Here is a 26,890-nt window from a genome sequence, read left to right on the forward strand (position 1 = left end):
TAACTTTCGGACTCATTTCACCGGCATTATCACCTTCATTTCATTCAGACGCTAAATAACCTAGATGTTGATACAGCGTCGTAAAATAACCCAATAAAATAAAATTTACGGAATTCACTACGAATGTGTAACTGCGTGAAGGAGGCGCAAGTGACTCATCCGGTATATGCAAAACTACTTTTAAAGAATGTTTGAATATGTAACGTGAACTTTATTTTATTGGAATCTATTGGATATGATCGGCATAGATATACAATTTTTTTTTTGTAGATAAGGCGAACACAGTAAAAGTTTCAACCTAAATATTATAAACTACGAGTAAAAATATCGGATAGGATAGACGTGGGCATTTAAAGTGATGCGCCGTACTACTCTGATTGCTGCAACACGCATCACCTGTTAACGTAATACTCAGCGGTGGATCGCGTGAAGTATTGAAACACGGAACGTTAAGTAATTAACCCTTCGTTACTCGCGTTAAATTTCGTAACACCAGTACTCACCTGGATTACAATGGTAATCCACATTTGTTTTTGTTTACAGACAAGGTTTAAACATTGCAATTAGATTTAAATGTTAAGAAATATATTGTTTTCAGTTATTGCAGTAATGAGAATGGATATGTTACGCATAACGGAACGTATTAAATATAAATATTAATAATGAAATATATTATAATACACAAATTGCATTCAAGTGACATGTTTGCATAATTTCCACACTGGACGTGTCTTTGAGTCATAATTTATTGTTGGACCATAGTTATGAGTTAGTTCACTATCATCATAATTATGTAGGATATCTAGCATTGTTGCCCACTCGCTGTTTGAAGGTCACCTGAACTCTTGATGTAATCTCTCCCGCAGGAAACGCAAGTTCACTACTGCTGACCTTTCTTACGTCATATTTGATAACGAAATACCTCTCTCAGGGGTGTAGCAATGAACAAATTCAGGGATGTAACATCCATTCTCACTTCACTTGTAATATTTTCCAAAACAAATACAAACTATTTTACAAAAAGCTGAAACATACTGTAACTGTATTTCTAATTTGCATCATTTGAAAATAAAATTAAGGAACCTATGAAAAATAGATTCATAAAAACTATCAATCACATTACTAAGAAACAGAAAAAACAATTACGCTATTTTTTAAACCTCTTACTATAGTTCTTTGTTGGTTTTGTCAATTTACGTCAATTGACTCATGCCCTTAAAAGAAGGCATTCATTTAGTCTTCTACGTCACGTAAATCGGCAAGTTCTTCAAAATTTGGAGTTATGTCAGACATTGCAATTATGAGCTGATGGAATAAATTTTCGTCTGAAATACGTGATCTTGGTTTGGATTTTACAATGACCAACTGAGAGAAAAAAACTGTTCGCAAATATAGGTTGAGCCAAACATAGAAGCAATTTTCATAACAAAACTCCGAAGATGTGGATATTTTACTTGGCAAAGTTGTTTATATATATATATATATATATATATATATATATATATATATATGCTATATCTAAACCAGTCATATTTGTGCATTTGCACTTGGTAAATGTGTCATTTTTCAGTCGAAGAACTTCTAACTGAAGGTCTAATCTTACACATTGATCATTAATGGACAATGGATTAGCAAATAATAGAAATTCATTCTCTAATTTCTTAAAATCACTGATTCTTTTGTCTGTGAATTCACTTATTACATTTTCCAGTATTTAATACAAGTGGCTAATGTTAACATCGGGTGAGAGATTAAGCGATTTTAAAGAAGGAAAATGATAAAATTCTCTCTGATTTAACTGCATCAGAAATAGACGCAGTTGTGACACAAACAACTTTAATTCATCGTACATATGTACGATATTTTTATCTTTTCCTTGAAGAGAAATGTTGAAATCGTTAAGAGTGCTGGTTATGTCGCACAGAAAAGCCAAATCAATGATCCACCTGTCGTCTGTCAATTCATTTATCGTTTCACCCTGAAAAGGAAACGCATAATGATTATATCGTCGGTTTACAAGCAAAACACATTAAGTGAGGAATATTACCTACTTCTGAGCAAAAGGCATTTCTACTGTATATACTGCTTATGTATAAACTTAGAATTGGAAAATAAAATACAATTAAAAAGAAATAACTTACTCAAATTAATAATATTCTGAGGATTCAGTTTTGTCGGAATAAAAATGTCTTTTTCTCAGAAGTAATATTTTTGACTTAATGTGTTTTGCTTGTAAACCGACGATGTTATTACACTACTACTACTACTACTACTACTACTACTACTACTACTACTACTACTACTACTACTACTTACTACACATCACCACCACCACTCCTACTCCTATTTCTACTCCTACTACTACTATTATTTAAAAAAATAATGTTCTATTAAAACGACGCCACAACTGCCAAGGTTATATCAGCGTCGCCGGTGTGCCGGAATTTTTCCCGCAGAAGTTCTTTTATATGCCACTAACTCTACTGACATGAGCCTGTCGCATTTAAGCACACTTAATGCCATCGACCTTGGCCGGGATCGAACCCGCAACCGCGGGCACAGAAGGCCATCACTCTACCGACTCTGTCATTCAGGCCGACACTATTATTACTGTTTATTATTATTATTATTATTATTATTATTATTATTATTATTATTATTATTATTATTATTTTAAGTTAAACAGTAGTTGCATTATTTTAAGTTTTATTACTGAAATGCAAACTGTACCTGCTTGTTAAAGAAATCACTTATGGTGTTCCGCAGATCAAAAAACCTCTTCAACATTTTCCCACGACTGAGCCATCTCACTTGTGTGTAGTATGCCATGTCTTCATATCCATCACTCATCTCTTTCAACAATTGCCTGAATTGTCTATGTTTCAGTGATTTCGATTTTATTTTATTAATTGTTTTCACTACAACGTTCATAACACTTTCGACGTTAGCAATTTTCGAACTTAAAACCTGTTGATGTATTATACAGTGAAAACTGTAAATAGTATCAGATCTTCCCCGTGCAGTCAAATAAGATTTTAACCTGCCGACGAATCTTTTTTTCTCACCAGCCATGCATGGTGCTCCGTCAGTTGTGACAGATATTAATTTCGACCAGTCTAGATTTCGTTTTTCTACGGATGAACAGAACGCTTTGAAAATATCGTCACCTGTGGTAGTATCCATCAAAGGGATTAAGTCCAATAGATATTCATTAACAACAAGCTTCTCATCCACTCCTTGGATGAATAATACTAATTGTGCGTATCTGTTACGTCCGTGCTCTCATCTATGGCAATGGAGTACGCCATAAACTGTCCCACTTTAACTTCCAATTGTTTTTTAATATCATTTGAAATATGCACAACTCTTCTACCTATTGTTCGACGGGAAACTTTCAGTTTTTCAAACATATTTTTTTGTTCTGGACATATTAATCCAACAGCCTCATTCAGACATTTCTTTATAAATTCGCCTTCTGTGTAACATTTTTTAGCTTTCGCGATCTCCCAAGCTATCCGATAACTCGCCTGAACAATTCTTTTCGATAAAATTTCACTACCTAAGCTTTTTTCTGTGTTGGATTTGTCTCTAGCCTGATATTTCTCTTTCAACTCTACTAACTGTTTTGTACGATCACAACCTGAAAAAAATACAATATTATTACAGAATAAAAAAACGATTACCAAACCTCATGGAAGAAGATTGAAGAAGCAGAAGAAGAGTAAACTCCATAAAATCATATGAATGCTTAAAATTAATATACTATAAATATTGAAATTAAACACTTGCCTTTAATTTGTCTGCGTTCGTTATGACAGCTTTCATAATGTCGCTGAACGTTGCTCTTCTTGACTGCTAGTAAAATTTTGTAGCATAATAAGCACCTTACACTTTCCCCTTCTTCGCAACAAAAGAATTCATTTTCCCATTCTTTGTGGAAGTAATATTTTTTTTCGACTTTTTTACTTCAGTAGTTTCCTTAGAGAGCGACATTATTTTAGCGAAATCCACCGCTGACTTCCGTTACCTCAGACCGGTCGGACTGGTAAACAGCTAGGGGTATGGAGGGAGGGAAGTCACGTGGCTACGTTCGACTCCGTACGACATGTACTACTGATGCCCACGTCTGCGGGTTAAACTGTATGTCTCAAAAGTCTAAGATGAACAAAAAATATTCTCGCAAGCTATCAAAAGTCAGAGAACGCGTTAGACTCGTGGACCACAAGTTGGGAACCGCTGTTAATGTATTTCTAGTTCGTAAGCATTTGCTTTACCTTTCACAAAATGAACTACCCTACCCGGCCACCAGTGTGACATCTTCGTGAGACTTATCTTTTACCTTTGAAATGCCCTTCCGTTACAACATTATATAGCCTATTACAGTATTGCATGCATGAAGAATGTGTTTAACTGAAGCGGAAATACATTACATTATCTGGCTAGTCGCTATAATATGCAGTAGAGACAATTTGAATTATAAATCCACCCATTCACAGAATAATATATGTAAATCGTGAATTTCCAAACCAGCTATTATGAAATATAAAAACTGACTGCCGAATAGTTTATTATACAAAAGCAAAGGTGTGCCGTAATCATGTTCACAAACATTTAAGACGGAAGTGATTGTCCTGTTTAGACACCCTAACACGGGGCCTCCACATGCTGTCGAACACAATCTTTAGCGCAAAACTTCAAGAATACCTCGCTTGTCAGTAGCATTATAATTTTCACGACTACTTCTTGTAACTTCGTTTCTCTCGCATTTTTACTCAGAAGGAAAGAAACGCAGTCATTCGATGTGTTTTGATCCCGCATCCGCCGTGTGCAAGGTAGGACTCGGCCTTTCTTTCTAGTACCGGATGTTTTCCTGGCACGATTCAGACTTTGAGGAGAGGCAATACTGGGGAGCGCGATAGTAGACAGCAAGGCGGCAACGCATTGCGAAATGCATCATCGGTGGCAGCCTTTAATGGCGACTTTCATTTCAAACTCTCAAGCGAGTCCAACAGTAACCACTAGATGGCTCTAATGTTTCATCTACGGACTCTGGTCTTTAGCGGGGACTTTGTGCGGAATGGAATTATTCTGTTGTCACATAATAACGCAAACTTCGTTACTCAAAAAGGAAGTTGCATTAATTTTTATATTGCTGTAACTTTTTAACGTTGAATAACGTTTATCTACGAACCTGCACTAAACACAAAATGTAAGTCACGCTGGTGCAATGTAATGTAATGCTGTAATTATTAATTGTTTTAATATTGATAAGTCATTTGACGGAAATACACACATTAAATAATTTGATATTATACATTGACTTATCGGAATTCAACACAATGGTCTTAAAGATATTTCCCAGCTTTACTTCTCCTCCGAAAGAAGACATATTGTATCGTAGATGCAAGGCAGGTAAAAGAATTCCGTCTCTGAATGAGAGTGCTGCGGGAAAACGTTGTTATCGCCAAAGATACTGTGTTATTGTTGTTGTTGTTATGATTTCTTTAAGGCTATAGCCTTTTCTCCTGGAAGGCAATTTCAACGTCCGTATGGACTAGCATTAGTTTCTTATCTGAATTATTCTCTTATCGAGTTATTTGTACATGAAAAACTTATAACTTCATTTTGCATCTACGTATGTGTCGTAGAAGTGCTTTCAATATTGGGATCTTATTAGTATCTATTAGGTTTGGTATTGAAAATGGACCATTCCCCTGTATTGAACTAACTTCCGATATAAATTTGTGTGCTTGAGAGGAGATAAGGTTGCATCCTAGTAGGACATGATTAATGTCCCTCCACTGTCCACATACACATCTTGCTGAATCCGCCCTTTGTATTCTATATTGGTATGCTGGAGTCAGTGCTACCTTGTGTTTGATGTTCATTATGGTTGTTATCTCATATCTGGTTAGTGCTTTTGATAAATATATCGGTTTCTGTTTTTTTCCTCCCCTTCTTTGTATTGACTGATTATGTAGTAGTTGAAAGTCCTTCGTCGTTATCCTTTCATTGGTGGTTGAGGCTGTGTGTGTCGCGGATTTTGCCAGCGTGTCAACATATTCATTTCCTTGTATGCCTGTGTGACTTGGGATCCAGACCAATTGGATGTCATTGTTCGCTATTTGTAATTCTGATATCAGCTGTTTGCAATGTATTTCGGCCATAGATCTAGTAGTATTTACTGTTGTGTTTTTAATGGCTTGTAGTGCACTCCTCGAATCGATGAGTATCCGTATACAGGCTTCTTGGCTACTACGTATGGAGAGCAGCGCTTCTTCCACGGCCCTAATTTCTGCCATAAAAATAGAGGAATATTTATGTAGTCCAATAACTTTCTGTTCTCCATTGGTTTTATTATAGTATGCCGCTCCCGTACCTTCATCCATTTTCGATCCATCCGTGAAAATTTCCTGTACATTTGGATGATTCCTTTTCGATTGTTGGGAATATTCTAGGAATTCTGCCTAACTAGTATATCGATTTGTGAACGGTATCATCTCTTCTGGTATATTATTTATGATAACTTGGTAGCTCGTACAGTAAACTGGGAATCGGGGAGATGTATAAATTATCGAGGAAGTATAATATTTCCCAAAGATCTTGATGTATTGCGGGCTCTTCCCTATCCTGTTCTCTCCCCCTCTTCGTACTAGTAATAGGAACAGCCATTTGAGCTTTTTGTATAGATAAGACTCTGTGTTGGAGAATACCGTTCTCATAATCTGGTGACAGGCTCTTATTTGTTGGTTGTAGAATTTTGCCAGTTGTAATTCCTGAAATATTTTTACTTTTTTGGGTTTCCCTCTCACTCCCAGTATTTGTTTGGCTATTCCATAGATCATTGTCGATAATTTGTTCTGAAGTGACTTATTTGGGTGAGGGAGTGCCCCTATGCCATATTCTAGGACCGATTGTATCATATTATTGTACAGTAATTTTAGTGTTTTGGGGTGATTTCCCCATCTCCGACCCGTAATATGTTGGAAAATCCTCTTCCTATTATTAATTTTTTGGATAACAAAGTTGTAGTGGTCGGATCCTGTCTGCCTAGCGTTCAGGATCACCCCTAAGAATTTACATTTTAGTACTGTTTGCAAAATATGATCCCCCATTTTGATGTAATGGCATTCTTCTTGTCGGGTCTTAGCCGGTGTCAGGTGTAGATGTTGGCTTTTCCTAGGGTTAACATCCAATCCTAATCTCTCTAATTCTGAGATCACCTTGTTTATATCACTTTGGTGTTGACTTGATTTTTCCTGAAACTCATTTTTATGATATGTGTAATATAAGGCTATGTCATCAGCATATAATATCATTTTTGTAGTTTGAAGTGGTAATGTGCTCAAAGATGCTATGTATATTGTAGTGAGGATCACGTAAGAGCAGTTCCTAAAAGGCTAATTTGGCCGTCTCTTCATGTTGCCAACTAATACCAGATATCACCAAAGAGAGTAATATCACAATGGCATGTATAATAATAATAATAATAATAATAATAATAATAATAATAATAATAATATACCAGTAACAATAACGATGTCTTGCTTATTTACTAAATCTCACCTTTATGTTGGAGGTATTTTCTAAATGGTTCAATAATTTGTGGAAGAGTAGGCCTATATTTTCCACGTGGACCTCTCGCATATTATGTTGGAAATTAGTAGATTAATATGATGTAATATTAAAATGTATTTTGTCTGACAACATGAAATTCATTGCTTTGACTAAACAGTTTACGATTGATGAGACATAACCTAAAAATGTATTTTGTTTCATCACGTGAAATGTTTAATACAAACTCCGAAAACCGAATGCCACATTAAAATGTATGTTTAAGAATACGTACTTACTCCTAATAATTTTGCTATTTTAGTTATAATTGCTGTTTCCATGTGCATTTTCTATCGATCACCCAAGTGCATGTATCGCACCACATGTTATATTTATTTACACTTATCCGACTATAATCTTGAATTGTAACCACAACAACACAACACATAAAATAACTATTATGTATTAATATAATTCTGATATTAATTAATTAATTATGATCGAATTTCACTAGCTTCCAGTAATCGACTCAGAAATCTAGAATCACTACCAGTTGTAGTCTCAGTATCGAAATTCGAAAATAATTGGCAAAAGAAAATTCAACCTTCAAACTAGAAAATTGCCATAATTCATTAGCATATGTAGTAATGGGGGGGGGGGAAATGGTTGGGTTTCACCCTTAGCGTATTAAGTAAGCTGATCCAGACTATATTTGGAGTTAGCGCATGAAGTTATGTGAGAGTGTTCATCCTACCCTGCTACCTGCAATTCATATACACTCAGCCGTGGCGAAAATGTGACTCGCGAGCAAATTGTGGCTCGGAATGATAGCTATGCATTTCTCTTACTTCCTACCTTCCCCAACCCCCACACTCTCACTCACTGGAGTCAAACTCCGTTCCATTTGTGTTTATCTCTGACCTGCGAGTAGCGTATCGTCACAATGTCTCTCTCGAAACCATGTACCTCTACAAAAACGAAAGTTTCAAGTAGGATGGAAAGACGGCTTTTTTTTTTTTTTTTTTTTTTGCCAATATGATGAGAATATTAAACGTATGATTTGTTCACAAGTATTACGAGGAAAACGGTCGTATAACATAAAACCGCATTACACTACATGTCACTCATGAAACATTAAAAGGTTAAGTTTTGTTGTTGTTATTATTATTATTATTATTATTATTATTATTATTATTATTATTATTATTATTATTATTATTATTGTCTCTGTACGTCGATCCTTTTTCAGCAGATGTACGAATAATGCGGTTAGATCTTCAATTTAAACTCACACATATACAATGTGATGTTGAATGAAAGCTAGATGTAAAGACTTAACAAATGTTGAGCTTTTCAAATTTTTGCCTAAAAATAAATATCCGAAGCTTCGATATTTCGCTTGCTCTGTTGAAGCCATGTTCACTACAACTTACGTTTGTGGAAAATTATTTTCAACAATGAAAATAGTAAAAACCAAATTTAAATCGCGAGTGACAGACTACGTTCGTAATGAACTACGACTGACAGTAAGTGACATAATTCCTGACTTTGAAACTCTGTCGCAGAGACATTCTGAAGACAGTTAATTTTAGGTTGTGATAATGTGTCCTAAGTTTTTTTTAGTAATTTCTTCCTTCATTACACGTACTAAACATTAGTTTGTAACCTTATACTGTATAAAATTATATTTAAGTGCTTGACGTAAGGAAAATGAAAATCCTTTAAAGGTCATACTGTTGCTTCACTTCCCCTTCGGGTGTCCGCCTCCCTCCATAGGTGCTATGCAGGTTGCAGGTTACACAGTCACGGCTCGGCGCATGATCACATTTTCGCCACAGCTGATATACACCATCAGACAAGGAAGTTCCGCAGACTATAATTATACGTGTACTTATCTAGATTTTAAAGTTTTTTTTTTTTTTTGTGTTTAGCCTTCACAACATGGAAGATCTAATGAAGCAATGCTACAAAGGGAAATGCCGCATAGAGCCCGTATTCCGCTGACTACACAATTCTATAAATTTTAACTAGTACATACTTGTTCAATTCAAAGAATACTTTTGAATTTTTTTATTTACAATATCCAAGCGCATTTTTGTATTTCTCAGTTATAAATAAGTGTTGCTATAAACTGAACGTTTCAAAATGCGTAACAAGTCAATTCGAAGGTGATATTTATTCCCGCAACTTTCAGTTCTATTGTGTTATTCCCCTACGATTTAATAAATACAATATTGTATTTTAAATGAATGCACTTGGAGGATTAACGTCCTACACACTTCAAGTAAAACCTTTATTCATACCATATTTTATCCATGTCTTCGTGAACAGCAACATTTCAACTACATACCACGGCTTCTTTTGTATTCGTTAGATGCTCATTTTATTGATGGCTTTCAATTTCAGTTTGACAGGTTCAATTTTATCTCTCCTCCGTTCTGGTAGATTTCTGTCGTTTTCCTTTCACCAAAAGAAATCTTGCTTTAAGCAGATGGTAGTAGTTATTTTCGTATACGACTTTGAAGTTCCCCAATTTATGTTAAGCATGTAACATCGTCAGCGGTCCAGCTATCTTGTCCTTATTGCTACCTTATTTACTGACAGTGAATCTAAATAAAGACAAGTTTTGTGTTCTGCGATGTTACATATTTCGTTAATAGAGAACATTACTTGACTTCCCTTAACATAATAAGTCCGATAAGACTGTGTTGTGAGAAGAGTAGGCCCATAACCTGTATTTATGTATAAGATCAACGTTTGGAAAGAATCCTTCAAGGAGTTAAATTATCTTAACTGCACCAAGTCCTCCGCTTTGGCTCTGAGGATAGCTTATGCGCTTCGCATCTAAGTGGTCCATGGTTGGATTCCAGGTATGGACATTGAAATACTTATCTTTTCTCCATGGGGTTTGTCATGTGTCTTAGCAGTGGCCTTGTGCTGTGTTGACTAGCGTCGTGCATTCCAGGCGCTATGTTCGGTTTAAATTGGTCGAGTATAACGAAGTTTGATATTCGCCGATGTTCGCTCTGCAGATCGAGGCCTGTCGTGCTTGTTCCACATTGTTATAAAAATATTCGCTGTCCTCCACGCCTACCCTTTAATGTTCTGACCGCTTAAGGATTTTAGCACAGATCTTGCGATTAGTTTTTCAAATGAAATGAGACGAAGATTTTAATGACTGCCTTAAGTTCGGACATTGCAGGATACTACCGTCTGTGCATTTCGAACTGGCGGATCAAGGTTGCGTACAAACGTACGAACCACGCAAGAGTCACTGAACTGAAAACTGTGAGCTGAAGCATTGGTAATCCCGGCTGTCCCAGCTGACTTTAGTTGAGGAGAATGGTCCAGGAATGGGGTAAGCACGCACAGACAATATTGCTGACCATACGACCAAGAAGGCTCGGGATGTGTGGCTGCCTAGTGTTGGTCAGTCGACATGCGATAAATAGCCAACAGACAGACACTCCCTCTGAGCTCCAAATTCTCTTTAAAGGACGCATGACCGCGATGAAACATGAAGAAGGTAGTACCGAGAAAAACCTAGTTAGCAGTATTTTAACATCAACTCAATAAAATTCTAAATAACATTCTCTACGCCAATATTACAGTAGGCTTTATTTCATTTTATTCCATCAGGCACGAATTCAGAGAGTATTCGAGTAGTGTAAGCAGAGCAACAGCAAGTGATAACAAGAAAGAAAATAACAGTGACAGCAGCACTCCAGTCTAGAAAATAGAAACTATTAGGTTAAAGTGAACATTCTAATAATATTGGACACTTTCTTGAGAGCACGTTAATAAACAATGTGAACATATTTGGATATCCCCATTCATTATAAGTTATACCCTATGTCTTCCAAAGAAGGGAAAATACGGTATGATTCTCCAGCCAGATGGCTCAAGAATTTCCATGACTTATTATGGTGAAGAACTTAAAGGCTGTGTATGTCGTATTTGTACTGTTATTGGACAAAAATGTGGGATTCTGTTGAGTTACGAAAGCTTGTGACCAGTGTTGCAACTCGATTCTTAAATACTCACTAAGGTACAGTGCAGAAACCCCCAAATTGTTATATTGTCAATGTAAAATAAGATTATTTTACCGCTATGACTTAAAAAAAACTGCCAAATCCTTATATATAATCAATTTTACCCGCTAAAGTAATACTGAAAAACGCTAGATCTAGCGGGAAAACCGCTAAATTGGTAACACTACTTGTAACAGAGCCACTCTGAGTTTACAAGCCTGCAAAAGAAATATTTGAGGTACACTTAACGGTAAAAAGAATGGGCCGACTCTTGGTCGATAGAAATGCTAAGTTCTATCACGTGGTTCACTCGTGTAAACGCACTGCACTTCAAGGCATTGCTGTGGTCTCTCCTCATTGAAAGTCGTCCGTCTACAATGTAGTCAACCTTATTAAACGTGGCCCGTGGTAAGAAGTCTGACATCCGCATCAGAGGTTGTGAGTTCGCCGCCTCCCGGTACGGTAAAATATTTTTTTTTTTATTTTAGTGTTTAATTAATTTATTAGTTTAAATGTGAAATGACATTTGTTCATAAACTTCGTTATGCCTGCCTTTTAAAAATATTGCCTATCACCTGTGAGCTATCAATAGGCGAGACCTGGCCTGTATAAACAAAACTACTTGTTTCACATCCTAAAAAACCGGACGCATATCAAACATTGATAAATAATTAAATAAACAAAACAAACAATTTGTTAATATATTAACAAAAAAGGCCTGTAGTGAGGACTAGTATCTCGTCCACAAACCATCTGCGTCAACAACTGCCCTCATTCTGCGCGGCATGGAGTCCACAAGATTTTGGAAAAGGTCTAAATTCATGGCCACCTCTTCCCACGCATCTAGAACTCTGTCCCATAATTCGTCAGCTGTCCGAACGGGTGGTTCTGCCCAATTAGAGCGTAGGATCCGTTTGATTCAGTCATATCTGGTGATTTTGGAGGCCAGTCGACCAGGTGGACATCTTTGAATCCGGTTGGCAGTGTGTACCAGGTGATTATTGTGCTGGAAAAAAAGTGTTCCTGCTGGTGGTTTCCATGTAGTAATCTCTACGCCGCAGACTTATTTGTTTACTTATTTATTACTAACTGTACCCGTGCGCTCCGCTGCACTTATTAGAAATAAATATAAAATAATTACATAATTAAAATAGAACATTGGGTCCAGGGAACATTCGTGTTTGATAGAAGGATAAATCGTTTAATATACTACTTAATTGAAATTGTATTTAAATAATTAAAATGCGATCATTTTGGTCCATAGACCACTCATTTGGTGCAAATATAATTCGTTTAACATTTTTCTAAATTAGTCTTGAATGCATCCTTTAATAAATCACTCCAAATTAATAGAGTTGATTGTGTAAAAATGTAAGAATTCACGATCTCCTATGCACTACTGCCATAGAATGAATGAATTTGGTTTTCTTCCTACTAAAAAATTTAATATTTTGCACATAGCAGTTACGGAACGACACTATAATCTGTGGCGGCGGTGGAAATGTATTGTATTGTTATTTTAAAACTCTTGTATATCCTTAAATATCAGTCCTATCAAACTTTTGCTTGGAATAATACTTATCGGAAATCATATTTAAAGAACCTTTTGTTATGTAACATTTTTCACAAAAATCAATAATAAGCTAGATATTTCGGTTTATTTAATTCAGGCCCCCTTATAACCCCCCTTTTAAATAAAGTATTTTGAATGCTATATAGCCTAAAATGTCAGTTACAACGAACTTAATTTATGTTCCAATTTTCATCAAAATCCGTTCATCCATTATCGCGTGAAAAGGTAACAAACATCCAGACAGACAGACAGACAGACAGACATACAAACAAAAATTTCAAAAAAGCGATTTTCGGTTTCGGGTTGATTAATTATACATGTTAACACCAATTATTTTTGAAAAAGCGAAAATTACCAGAAAAAAATTCGCTTACAGATTTATTATTAGTATAGATTCATTTTTTACAACACAACTGTTTCTCTCCATTTTGCAGTAAGCTGCGAGGGATGCAAGTTGGAAAAGTGTTCACTAGAATACTACAGATCAATGGAAGAAAGAGACATGTCGGACCCGAAGCCTTCGCCCGAGTTCTGCCAAGTCGCGCTGAGCTACCGAGCCTGCCTGAGAGCGACGGCGCGGTCCTGCCGGGGTAACCTCCATTACCACTCCACCGTGAGCACGCTTGGACGCCTGACCAACGAGTACAAATGCCAGCAGCTCATGAACGACTCCTTGCCGGGACACGTCCCCTTGCCGTCGTCAAGCGCCGCCCCGCCACGGCCGCAGTCCACGCAGCCACCCCCGAAACCCGACTGTTCCTACCACGGGAGGCATGTCTTCAGGCACTGCGGCTTGTTTGGCGACCCGCACCTCAAGACCTTCAAGAACGAGTACCAGACATGCCGGGTGCGGGGTGCGTGGCCCCTCATCGACAACCCTTATCTCGCAGTCCAGGTGACCAACCAGCCCGTCGTTGAGGGCTCTCCCGCGACGGCTACTACCAAGGTGAGTTACAGCGTTGCGTGCGTTGACCTGATCCGTCCTCATGTGAGATTCGTGAATAGTTCGCTGCTATGAGCAGATTGGGCCATTACATTCTTCCAATTTTTAGACAGTCTATCGAATCTAATTTTGTAAAATTAGCCTATACCCTAGAATTTTCGACGAATCACGTTAACAAGTGAGGCAAGTGCAGGATTCCAGAATGTTACTTGCTGATCGAAGAAATTTTATTTTTATGCTGAAGGAAAGACCTCTCACTGGATTGGAACACTGGAATAGCAGGCAGCGTACAACAGTAGAAAAGATTACCAACAAAGCACGGTTTGTCTCTTGAGATTAATTTGCAAATGTGCAAGTGAAAACAATTAGCGATAATTTTCCCTCAACCGCTGCCCAAAGTAAATACAAGATGGTGTCTCCTATGTCTATTAATAATACGGAATCCCCCCCCCACTTCACTTTCCACTCGACTGAAATCATACTACAGTTCTTAATTTTTTTCGGTCGGGGCTTTCATCTGGGAACTTGGGACCTAACGACAAACTAATAGTATAAGATTTATATTATAAACCCATTTATCTATAGGAGTGCAACCCGTCGCTTTTATTATAATGGGGAATGCCAAAATATTAATGATTTGTCACGTTTCTGCAATACCCGATTCCGTTCTGTCTGCAATTTTATGATGTACACTTGACAGATTTATTTTTGAATCTTACATCGACGTTCAGACAGGTGGAAGGCCTATATCGGGGGACACTATCGGAAGATGAATTATCACTATCTTAACGATCATCAATATATTGCTTGCAGCTGTTTTTACTTATCTACTTTTAGGAATGAAAAGCAATAGCTTTCCCTTCCCCAGATTGAAATATAACGTGGATATGGCGTTAGGAATGTTACTGCTTCGAAAAATACAGCGTGTACCGTTAATACTCTTATACAGGCTTGCAGAACTTGGCGACAATTGTGGCGGACGTCACAACGTCATTCATCCCTTCCTTTCACCCCACGCGTCGTTGACATGTTAGGGTAGAGGGGATTTGTATACAGCGTCTGTGCTACTTGGTTGCGGAACGTCACGGCGACGTCATTCAACGCCGGTGGACTGTGGACGGGGAACCAAAGCTTTACCCATGCTTCCACCCCCGCTCTTCCTCCTTTCTGGATCCCTTCTCTTATACAACAAGCAACCTACAAAAATGTAGCTGCGTTACTAACTACAAGACAGAGTACAAAACTTCGAAATACAGCGCAAAATATTCTATTACTTTCTACAAATACAAATATATTTTTGTAGTTAGAGAAAACGAGCCAGATGCATCCCACATTACACTACAATAGAGTCATATTGGTCACAATGTAACTACACGAGGGAATATTATGAACTGTGCGTTGTACGTATTATCGTTTGGATACGTGTCAGGAATTCCTTACTCTTGTTGCCAATAATAATAATCTTATGATGGAAAAGGCCGAAGACGAATTGTTGGTCTGTGGAGAGGAGAAATGAAGAATCGTGTCAGTCTCTTAATTCCAACACCCTAAAAAAACTACTTAAATATGTAAATTTTAAGGTATTTCCTTTATGTCTTACAGTTCGTATTGACAGCTATATTTTGTATGTCTTTCCTTTACGATACTTAATTCGTGGACGAATTTGAAAAGATGAAAAGGGGTTCCATTCGACTATTTTCGTTTGGTTCCCATATAATCTTGACCAAATGGTCCCGTTAACTAGTGTGTTTCTTTCAATTTCTTATTAAGTTCTGAGATTTAGCCGGTAAGTTGTTAGGTCAACTGTCCCAAGACAGGTTTGAACCTCGTGACACCAATAAGGCATCACTCATGAGGTAAATAAGCCAGGATATAATGAGGTAGAGTGGCCAGTTCCTTTCCTCCTCCATTGCATACATCGCTGACTAGTAACATATTACACTAATCAGACTTCAGATGTATACAAACAATATACTCGTACCTATTGTTCATCCATATTGGCAAGTGGAATGATAATATATGTACAGATACGGAAATGAAATTTGGAGTTCTTTATTGTATAAGTTTCGCTTACGTTTACAACATACTGCGCATGTGCAGTATATATGCCCCTGTATATATGCTTCTTGGGGATTGTCGTGTGAAATTTGTGCCTACATACAGGTGGACTTCCATCAAGACTCGCTCCTGTGCTGTTCTGTTACTACCCTTATTCTTTAAATAATTATATCTTTGTGGCTGATTGTAGGTCATTGCAACAAAAAAAAAAAACAGTCCATTGAAAGGCCTTGCAATACTAAAAGGTACAGAAAATGTGTACATAATCCAAAAGAAATAGTACCATAAAAATCTGAAAGTTATGAAATATTAACTCGACATTTAGCATGGAGAGGAAGGCAGAAAATAAGAAAGATTGGAGAATGCTGGGTTTGCAGTGAAAGACCTGCCCATGGGCAGAATATTATGTATGTGTGCCATGATGGTCAGTGCCAACATCTCAATTAGACTACTAAATTAAACATTGGATAATCCATATCTGTGAGGTAACGGTTAGCGCGTCTGGCTGCGAAACCAGGTGGTCCGGGTTTCATTCCCGGTCCGGCAAGTTACCTGGTTGAGATTTTTTCCGGGAGTTTCCCCTCAACCCAATATGAGCAAATGCTGGGTACCTATCGGTGCTGGACACCGGACTCATTTCACCGGCATTATCACCTTCAATTCCAATAGCCAAGTAGATGCAGTGATTATTGACTTTTCACGCGCATTCGATGTAGTCCAACACGATATATTGTTGGTTAAACTACAATCAACGGGGATTGACTTCAGAGTGCCCCAGTGGATCAAGGAATTTTTAACTTGTCGCACTCAGAGAGTACGGGTAGGGGAGGAATTATCGAACCCAATTGAAATTACTTCCGGGGTCCCGCAGGGGAGTGTCTTGGGGCCTCTTCTATTCTTGGCTTTTGTAAATGATCTGCCAGTTAATATCTTGTCTAGGGTTCGCTTATTTGCGGATGATTGTATGGTATACAGGGAAATAAAAAGTCATGAAGATACTACTCTTCTCCAGAATGACCTCAATAGAACAAACGATTGGGCAATAGCCAACAAAATGAAAATAAATTCTCTAAAGAGCAAAGCCATCAGCTTTACAAGGAAAAGAAATAAAATAGTCGCATCGTATACGTTAGGGGGTGAAACCATTCCGGAAGTTAACAAATGTAAATACCTCGGAATAATATTTAGCAGCGATCTCGGCTGGGGGGGAACACGTTACAGACACAGCGGGAAAGGCATGGAGAGCGTTACACTTTGCGATGAGGGTACTAAGAAAAGGTTCTGACAAATCCAAAGAGATTGCATATAAATCACTAGTACGTCCAGTAATGGAATATGGTTCTGCATGTTGGGATCCTTACAGATTAGAACATATTAAGACACTGGAAAAGATTCAAAAACGGGCTCTTAAGTGTTGTTGGAAAAATTCACCATTAAAATGGGACACACTCACGGACAGGAGAACGCGAATTCGATTATGCGCACTGTTCAAAACATACAGAGGTGAGCCTGCCTGGAGAGAAATAAAAAATAGGTTGCAGCCGCCAAATTACTATTCAAGGAACGACCACTCATATAAATTGAGGGAAAGAAGGCAGAGGACGGACACTGGAAAGTTTTCTTTTCTCAATCGTACTATCAGGGACTGGAATGCTTTACCTGCAGACTTACTAAAGGCTTTACCAACAACCAAAAATGCATTTAAAAATAGGCTTAAGGACCTTACTAATAGACGGTAATTATACACAGTAGTTAAAGGGTGTAAATGATATGTTGTTATTGAAGTGTTGTATCAGTGAAGAATTATGTTGTGTCAGTGAAGTGTGTTGTATCAGTGAATAAGTATGTCGTGTAAGTGAAGTGTGCTGTGTAAGTGAAACGTGTTCCTGTCAGTGAAGCTTTATAGTTTATAGTGGCAGTGCAAAGAATTTGAACAGTGAAATGTTTTTGAAGTGTTAGTGAAATCAGGATGGAATCAGTGAAATGTGTCGTAGTTCCAGTGCAGTGAGTGAGTTGACAGCGAAATGAGTGTAATGTTGAAAGGTACTTGTGCAGATATGAACATATACTCGTGGGTTTTAGTTCGATCTTAATTTTAAGATACAAATTAGAATATTTCAAATGTTATTTTAAGTGATCGTTTCATTTAATTTAGTATATTCCCTGTTGTTGTTGTTATTATTATTATTATTATTATTAGTAGTAGTAGTAGTAGTAGTAGTAGTAGTAGTAGTAGTATTAATTATTAGTATTATTATTAATTGTATTTTTAATTAATAAGTTTATTATTGTCATTATTGAGTGTAATTAGTTACCACTGCCACCGGGTATATACCCATTGCAGTGTGAATAAATACATACATACATACATCTCATTCAAACGTTAAATAACCTAAGATGTTAATAAAGTGTCGTAAAATAACATACTAAAAAAATTTATATTTTAGGAAATTTCTAGAAAAGTACACAGGAAAATGGTGAATTTTCATTGGAGAGAGTCATGATGATAGACCTCTGATTTTTAGGCATCTAAAATAGGTCCTAAATTTATAAGAACGTAGATTTAGGTACCTAAAAATACAATTTCAGTCAGCTAAAATACAATTTTATGAAGCTAAAACGTAATTTCTATCCACACAAACTACAGTAACTATAAAAATGCAATTAATTAGAGAGTATTAAGCATTATGGTATACAGTGACAACAGTAAAAAAATATTACGGTTAGAAAGTTCACTTTTGTTAAGTTTTAATTTAAGAATAACGGTACATAAGTTTAATGAATTCATCGGCCTCATTGCTCCAGGGCTGCTAATACATAAGTCACGTAAGTGCTCATATTACCATTTAATTAATTTACCGTTAACACATCCATAATTGGCATTGCAGTACATAATGTTTTTCTCATTTTCTATTCTGAAACTTTGCCGTTTCTTACAATTAGAACCATTTTATAAGCTAAAAAATTCTTCCCAATGATACCAAAGCAATGGATGCATGTTTAAAACCTAGCAATATTTTGCCATGCTGATTTCTTTAGGGACAACTCATCACATTCTTACTGCCTGCTCCAGTTCTCAACAAAACCAGACACCTTCCAGAAATTTCTTCATTCATACAATCAAACAAGATATTTGAACCATACCCACCCAATGACATTCAAAACTTTCTTTTTCACTGCTACACGAAAATTTAAAAATATATACATAACAAATAGAAATAGACAATTTTAGGCTCAAAAACCTTAAACATAGGCCTAGGTATCAATGGGCAAAATAGGCATTTTTTGGCATCCTAAAACCACTTTCAAACGTTCATATCTTATATAAAATGTGAAGATATTTAACTAGTTTTAGTTTATCCCTATAGAAAAAATAGGCATTTAACCTAACATCCGAGGTCTGATGAAACATGGAGAAATATCAGACACTAGGAATAATCTTGTATTATTCTCATGCACCAATAATGTCACATGATACTGAAATAAGTTTCTCGCGATGTAAAATCATTTTAAGTCATATCTGCATAAAGTTCCGTAGCTTATGAATGCATATTATTATTATTATTATTATTATTATTATTATTATTATTATTATTATTATTATTATTATTCACTGCAACATCACGGCTCTAGCATGCGTTCGTACTTGTTATACAGGGTGTTTCAAAAATACGGGGCAACATCACGGCTCTAGCATGCGTTCGTACTTGTTATACAGAGTGTTTCAAAAATACGGGGCATAATTTCAGGTATGTATTTCCCACATGTAGACAATCAAAATAGTTCATTACAATATGTGTCCGGAAATGCTTTATTTCCGGGTTTTGGCCTTCAAAACATTGAAATTCACCGGAACGTTTTTCTTTCCGTAGATCGTTGCCGTCAAAGGAGACATTAAGAGGGCACTCTGACAGTTCATTCCGAGGCGAAGGTTACATTCAGTGTTGTGTAGGCGTTAGACTGTGCGACATGTATTCAAATCAAGAGCTGGCAGAGATACACTTCATGTACGGTAAGGCGGACGGCAATGCTGCGCTGGCTCATCGTTTGTACCAGGAGAGGTACCCACAGCGACAATGTCCAGATCGGAAGACATTTGTACGTCTCCATTACCGTCTGTGCGAGTATGGAAAATTTAACTCTCCTGGTTTGGGAAGGGGACGACCAAGATCTACAACTCCAGAAATACAGGAGGAGATTCTGGAGGCTGTGAACATGACTCCTTCTATCAGCACACGAAGGGTAGCGTTGCAAGTCAATGTTCCTCATACGACTGTCTGGAGATTGTTGAAAGAGTATCAATTGTATCCTTATCATTTGCAACGTGTACAGGCCCTGTCACCAGCAGATTACCCTACACGCACGAGTTAGGTTCTGTCAGTGGTTCTTGCAGCAGTGTGGTGTAAATCCGAACTTTCCTGCCTTAGCATTATTTACAGATGAAGCACAGTTCACACGAGATGGCATAACAAATTTCCACAATCAGCATGTATGGGCGTATGAAAACCAACCCACGTGCAACTGTTCCATCTCATCACCAGGTGCGGTTCTCCCTCAACATGTGGGCCGGTATCATTGGTGATCGATTAGTTGGACTCCATGTACTTGTAAACAGACTTACGGGGCAGGCGTACACAAACTTCCTGGAAAACACCACTCCACTCCACTTCACTGATCAATCGTCAACACATTCACTTCTTGCATGATGGCGCTCCTGCACACTTCAGTCGTACGGCTCGCCGGTACTGGGATCGATGGATAGGTAGAGGTGTCTCAATTGCTTGGCCTCCACGCTCACCTGATCGGAACCCTCTCGATTTCTACTTGTGGGGCCATTTAAAATCATTGGTTTACTCGTCTCCGGTGCCTGATTTGGAATCCCTTCGGAATCGAATTGTGGCATGTTCTGAGGACATACGCAATACTCGTGGAGTTTGGGATCGTGTTCGCAGGCGAATGAGACATCGATGTGAGGTCTGTATTCAAGCAGGAGGTGGACATTTTGAACATCTTCTGTAATGACAACGACCTGCGGAAAGAAAAACGTTCCGGTGAATTTCAATGTTGTGAAGGCCATAATTCGGAAATGAAGCATTTCCGGACACATGTTGTAATGAACTATTTTGATTGTCTACATGTGGGAAATACATACCTGGAAATTATGCCCCGTATTTTTGAAACACCCTGTATACAGTAGCTCCATATTGGTCACGCCTTATTTCAGTTGTTGGTCAGAACTTATTCAACAATGCTCTGCACTATATTGGCAATTGACTGTACTCCACAAGCACGAAGCGACTAAAGGCCCATTCACAATGAAAATTAAACATAACCGTAACATAAACACAGAAGTTTACGCCCAGGCTACCAAATGGGATCATTCACAATGATTCACATAAGCATTGACATAAACGTTACCGTAAGACGTTAACATGAAAGTTTGCAAACTCCAAACTTTCATGCTTATGCTTACGTGATTTGCAAACAGAACACAATCGTGGAGCGCTGAAGTATACGACAGAATATGAGGAAATGGCGTCGTTGTTATGTTCCCATCGTGAATGATGGTATGACTTCTTGATTTTATTGTAACGTTAAGTTAACGCTTACGTTATGTTTAATTTTCATTGTGAATGAGCCTTAAATCTTTATCCGTTGGATTATCTGTGTTCCACGTGCTATATACCCAATGTGTCTTTAACTTCAGTTTTTAGATAGCTGGAATGCGAATCCCGATCATAGTGAATTTAGTATCGGGCTTGTATTGTTTCGCTGCAGAATGGTCTCTTGATAATGTGTCGGCAGACAGCCAGTCATGCCCCTGCATCGTCACAGTTTGCGGTAGGGGGAAGAAAGATAACAGAAGTTTGCAATGTTTTTCAATGCTCTGACGCCCACGATCAAGATATGCCATTTGCCATTACCGGTCACTCACCGGCAGAATTTTATAATAAAAGAAATGTTTTATTTATATTTTTCATTCCTAAACGAAACAAGTGTTAGTATTATGCTGTCCCTTTCCCTTACAGTTCTGGCTCCTAGTAAATTACATCTTTCTTTTTAGACGTATTTTTTTACCCAATAAGTAACTAAATCCTTCCAGTGGGCGATATGTTTCGAATAAGGCAGGTGTCCAACAGACTTGGGATCTCACATACAATAATTACTCCATTAGTCCCGCGACCCCTTGCAAGGACGAGAGATAGCATGCTCTATTCAGATATACTGTATATCCTTTGCAATTACTTTTGTTTATTCTTACGACGGCACCTTCATAAACTTAATTTAAAATGGTTGACCTGTACTCCTAAATCCAGTTGTTTTTTAAGTCTACTTCTTACGGCATACAATGTTATACAATCTTAAAATATCGCGTCTCCAAACCGCCAACACACTCTATCCCGGTGCGTGTATGACGTGAAGTATGACATATTTACAGTGAGTCCAGACTTCAAAATATGAAGAAAGAGCAGAAGACTCAGAGCTGCCCCCGGCCAGTTTGTGTTTTGTGCCAAATACGAGTGAGACAGAGAACGACTAACAGCATCCCAGCGTACTCTGTCCCGTCGGTAGGTGTGGGCCGAGTACAGCGGCGTGGGCAGGAAGCATTGAGCCCAACCCAACGCTTCCCTCCTCTGCCCGCACCTGTGTGGCATTCCTCTCGCAGCTGGATTACACGTGTTTCAGTGCGCTGCTGCTGGCTACAGACCAAGGGGAGCCCTCTCGGTGCCATATTTCGAAAGCAAATGTTTCTCCGCTGGGTGGAAGCAGATGTCGTGCTTGCCTCTCGCTTCACAATGCCCATATTCCACGATAACACTTCAGGTTAGGGTAATCGGTGTGATGAGATACTGTGCGTATTCAAACTTGAAGGGAGCGATAGATTTTCTAGACGCCAAAGTCCATTTGTTCCATAATAAAAAATGGATAATGGTAAAATCCTAGGCGCAGTCAACCCTTTACTCCGTTCTTAACTTGCGGTAACAAATGACTTATCACAATAATGGTTTAGAGGCCATCTATGAACAAGAGTGAAAACATGGCGATTCGAATCTTTACTGGGATCTGTTTATTAAATATTGCTGCAATAATTCAGTGTTGTTTGGGCAAAGGAAGATAAGTAATAAAAATGAGTTTTCAATTAAACATCGAACCTTTATTGCAAATAATTTTCTACACAGATAAAACACATAAATACTAGTATTATTTTGTTTTTTGCACACCCACTTGTAAAATTTAACTTGTGTATTCCCCTGGGAAACAAAACTCCATTTGCACAAAAAAATGACAGCCCCCTTTACCCGAACACCACAGAATTAGTGTAACTACCTCTGATTGAGATTCTGGCTGATATGTACAGCTGTCAAAAAAAAAAAAAAGTGACCGCACTCGTGAACAGCGAATATATTCTAAGCCCACTTCGGATCACGGTAATCTTACACGATGCATCCACTTGTAGGTGCGCACTTGAAGCAGTTTCCGAACTATGATGCTTAAGCAGGAGTCATTCGATATCTGCGTCTTGTAGAGCAGCGGTAGAGTGCTCGCTTAATGATTCGAATGTTGTCAGTTCGAGCCTTGTTCAATTTATCAGGTTACTTATCTGCAGATGGAGCCTGGTTCTATTAGAGCTGAGGCATGATGGCCCACCTATCAACATAGGTTTCACGAATGCCATCTGGATCACCTGTGGTACTTGGGCAATCCTCGCATATATAGGGTGCACAATGGTACAAACAAATCCCGAGTTTTAGAGCCCTTTCTTCGAAAAGCCATGCCATTGACAGGGTTAGCTTAGCAGCAACCGAAGTGTTGATTCTAATGGTTGCATCCCATGTTACCGCTACTAGCTTATCGCGGAATTCGATTTCGTTACAAGAAAAGTCGCACTTTGTTCATAATCACGACCTGGCCGGGGATCGAGCCCGAATTCCTGGGTGAAAGATCAGTACGCTAGCGTTGAGCCACAGGCGCAGCCGTACCTGCCATTGAGTCACATGTCGAGATGTTTCTATTGTGTAACTAGCTGCTAATGCTTCACTATGTCTGTGCTCCCTCCCCCACAATATCCGTGAGGTAGGCCTACACGTAAACACCGTATGAAAAAGAAAAAAAAAACAATATAGTCGCTGCGACCAGACGCAGTGTACACATGAATGAATTAACCTTTTAGCCATTGTACTAGCTTTACGAGCATGTAGTAATATAGTATTTCTTCAGACATTACTGGATTTGCAAGGATTAATGTATTTTATTTTTTATATATAACTGTAATAGGGGTTCCTACTCAGTTGCTTTCGATTAATAGACATTTTGTCCAGGAAGGAAATAACCTAGGTTTCGGAGTTTTAGATTTCAAGTTCGTAAAATAATTGCCATTGAATAAAGAAGGTTGCAGGAAAAATTACTTTTACTCACAACACCGTTAACAAAATTTAAACCAAACCGGAAATGCTTAATTTCTATAAAGGTATATTTTTCTTTCTGATCACAGGTATTGGGATTTTGTTTAATATTAACAAATGCTTTTGGTTTGGCTTTAAATTCTTATGGCCCTAGTAGTCTACGTAGAAGTATCTAATCCTTGTAGTAACACATTGCAATGAAACATACCTTAAGGACGCCAAGTTCCATCACTTGTGAGGTTCAGACCTGTCTTCGGACAGTTGACTAAAATTGAACCTGTACGTAACATTAAGAGAGTGTAGTAACTCGGACATAATGTCTGCGAAAATTGTAAATGTTTTTTTTTTTTTTTAAATATCAGAGAGGGGTCGGTTTTATAACAAATATCTTAAGGATGTGAAGCTGTCTATTATTATAAGAAATGGGAAACTTCAAACTTGGCGACAGTCCCGAGTCAGGTCAGTGATAAACACATGTTATGCTCTCAGCTTCTGATAAAAGTGGCAGGCAGTAAAGTAATAAAATATAATGTTCCGAAAGGCCTGAGTACAGTACACGTAACATACGGTGTTACAAAGAAACCGCATCATAGCCGGCGCATTCGCTTTCAATTAAGAGTTGACATCCGAAGAGCTTTATATTGATCAGTGAGAGAGATATCCAGAAATGCTACTGCAGACGGAGTCCGCCGTCTTCCAAGAATTTGGCAACGTATTGTTGACATTGCAGGAGACTATATTTGAAGTAGTAATGTCAAAAGTAACCTAAATAAATTTAGTGTGAAACAGTAACTATGTTGCCATTAATTTTCGAATGCCCTAGTAGTTTCCGTCAACAATATTTATTCCTCTGGCTCTTGAGTTCCATGAAAGTCCTGTACAGTAACCTAAATTTTTCTCGTAATTTTCGCTTTTGCAAAATTAATTGGTGTTAACATGTACACTATAATAAACTATCCTGAGACCGACTAAACTGTTTCTTTATATGTCTGTCTGAATGTTTGTTACCTATTTACTCGATAATGGCTGAATAGATTTCTATGAAAATTGGAATGCAGGATAACTTAGGTCCCACTTAGATTTTAAGCTATATTGCATTCCAAATGCTTCCTTTAAAAAGGAACTTATAAGGGGGCCTGAAGTAAATAAATCGAAATATCTCGCGTGTTATTGATTTTTTTGGAGACTGTTACATAACAAAAGTTACTTTAAAACGTTTTCGACAAGTTTTATCCTATGCAAAATTTTGACAGGACTGATATTTAACGATATTTGTAAGTTTTAAAATAACAATACGTTTTATGTCAGTGCCGCTTCAGTCTCACTAATCTATACTAATAAAAACTGTAACCTGAATGTTCCTAGTAATTTTTGCTTTTACAAAAATAATTGGTGTTAACATGTCTAATGAACTATCCTGATATCGAAAATAGCATTTTTGAAATTTTTTGTTTGTATGTCTATGTCCGTCCATCTGTTTGTATGTTCCTTACAGATTTATTATATCAATTCCGGTAGTGGCCGGTAAATTTCGAGTGGCTGATCTTGGTCGCGGAGCATTAAAAAGCATTGTAAACTTATGCCATCTCTCTTCCCCTTAGCGCAAACTGTGACGTTGGACAGAGGCAGATATAATATAATAGGAGACCTGTACCGTTTCACCCGATAATGGCTGAACAGATTTTTATAAAACTGTTATGCAAAATAAGTTACGTTTTGGTCTTATGAAATCAGTAGTTCATTGCAGATTTTGGAGAACTTTTAAAATTAAGATATTAAAAATAACCGTTTTATAATAAGACGTTGCATTTGTACTGGTACCTCTTGTGTTCCAAACTATTTTGCAGATTACATAAGGGTTCAAACTAAATGTCAAAAATGTAATGTTTAAATTATAAAATACAATCTAAATTCAAACAATCTTACTAGTGGGGAAAAGTTGGAAGTCTCTGAAATATACAAAATGTCACATTTTATTTTGTTCACTCAAAATAATTTTTCTTCTCAGGCGCCAAATGTAAAACTGATTTGAACGAATGTTGTTTAGGAACAATAGGGAATTAATACTACGGGTATATCTTTCTTGTAACCTTCTTCATTAAGAAGATAAAGTATTGACTTCATTTTTAAAGGCATCAATGACTTTTCATTCGAGACACTTTGTAGCACTCCAATATCGTTATTGGGTCTTGTTTCATAAGTGGTGCCCTAAATGGCAGATGATATGCCAGATTCTTAATCATTTTTCCCGATCTTTTGAAGGCAGTACCGGTACTCTTGAGAAACAGAATGGTTATTTGGTATGAGCATGATGGATGCCCAGCAC

General features: G+C 37.6%; 1 protein-coding gene across 5 annotated transcripts in view; it reads left to right on the plus strand.

Annotated features, from left to right (window-relative positions):
- The window catches only part of LOC138700579 (repulsive guidance molecule B-like), a 512,050-nt gene that overhangs the window by 460,648 nt on the left and 24,512 nt on the right, over positions 1 to 26,890 (plus strand). For all 5 annotated transcript variants that reach the window (XR_011332400.1, XM_069827165.1, XM_069827164.1 and 2 more), the window contains exon 3: positions 13,593 to 14,104. Coding sequence is in view for 4 of the 5 variants with exons in the window: in XM_069827165.1 (XP_069683266.1) it covers positions 13,593 to 14,104 (512 nt within the window). In the remaining variant the exon portion in view is untranslated. The remainder of the gene's footprint in view (positions 1 to 13,592; positions 14,105 to 26,890) is intronic.

This window comes from Periplaneta americana, chromosome 1 (genome assembly GCF_040183065.1).
Source record: "Periplaneta americana isolate PAMFEO1 chromosome 1, P.americana_PAMFEO1_priV1, whole genome shotgun sequence".
NCBI classification, from domain to species: domain Eukaryota; kingdom Metazoa; phylum Arthropoda; class Insecta; order Blattodea; family Blattidae; genus Periplaneta; species Periplaneta americana.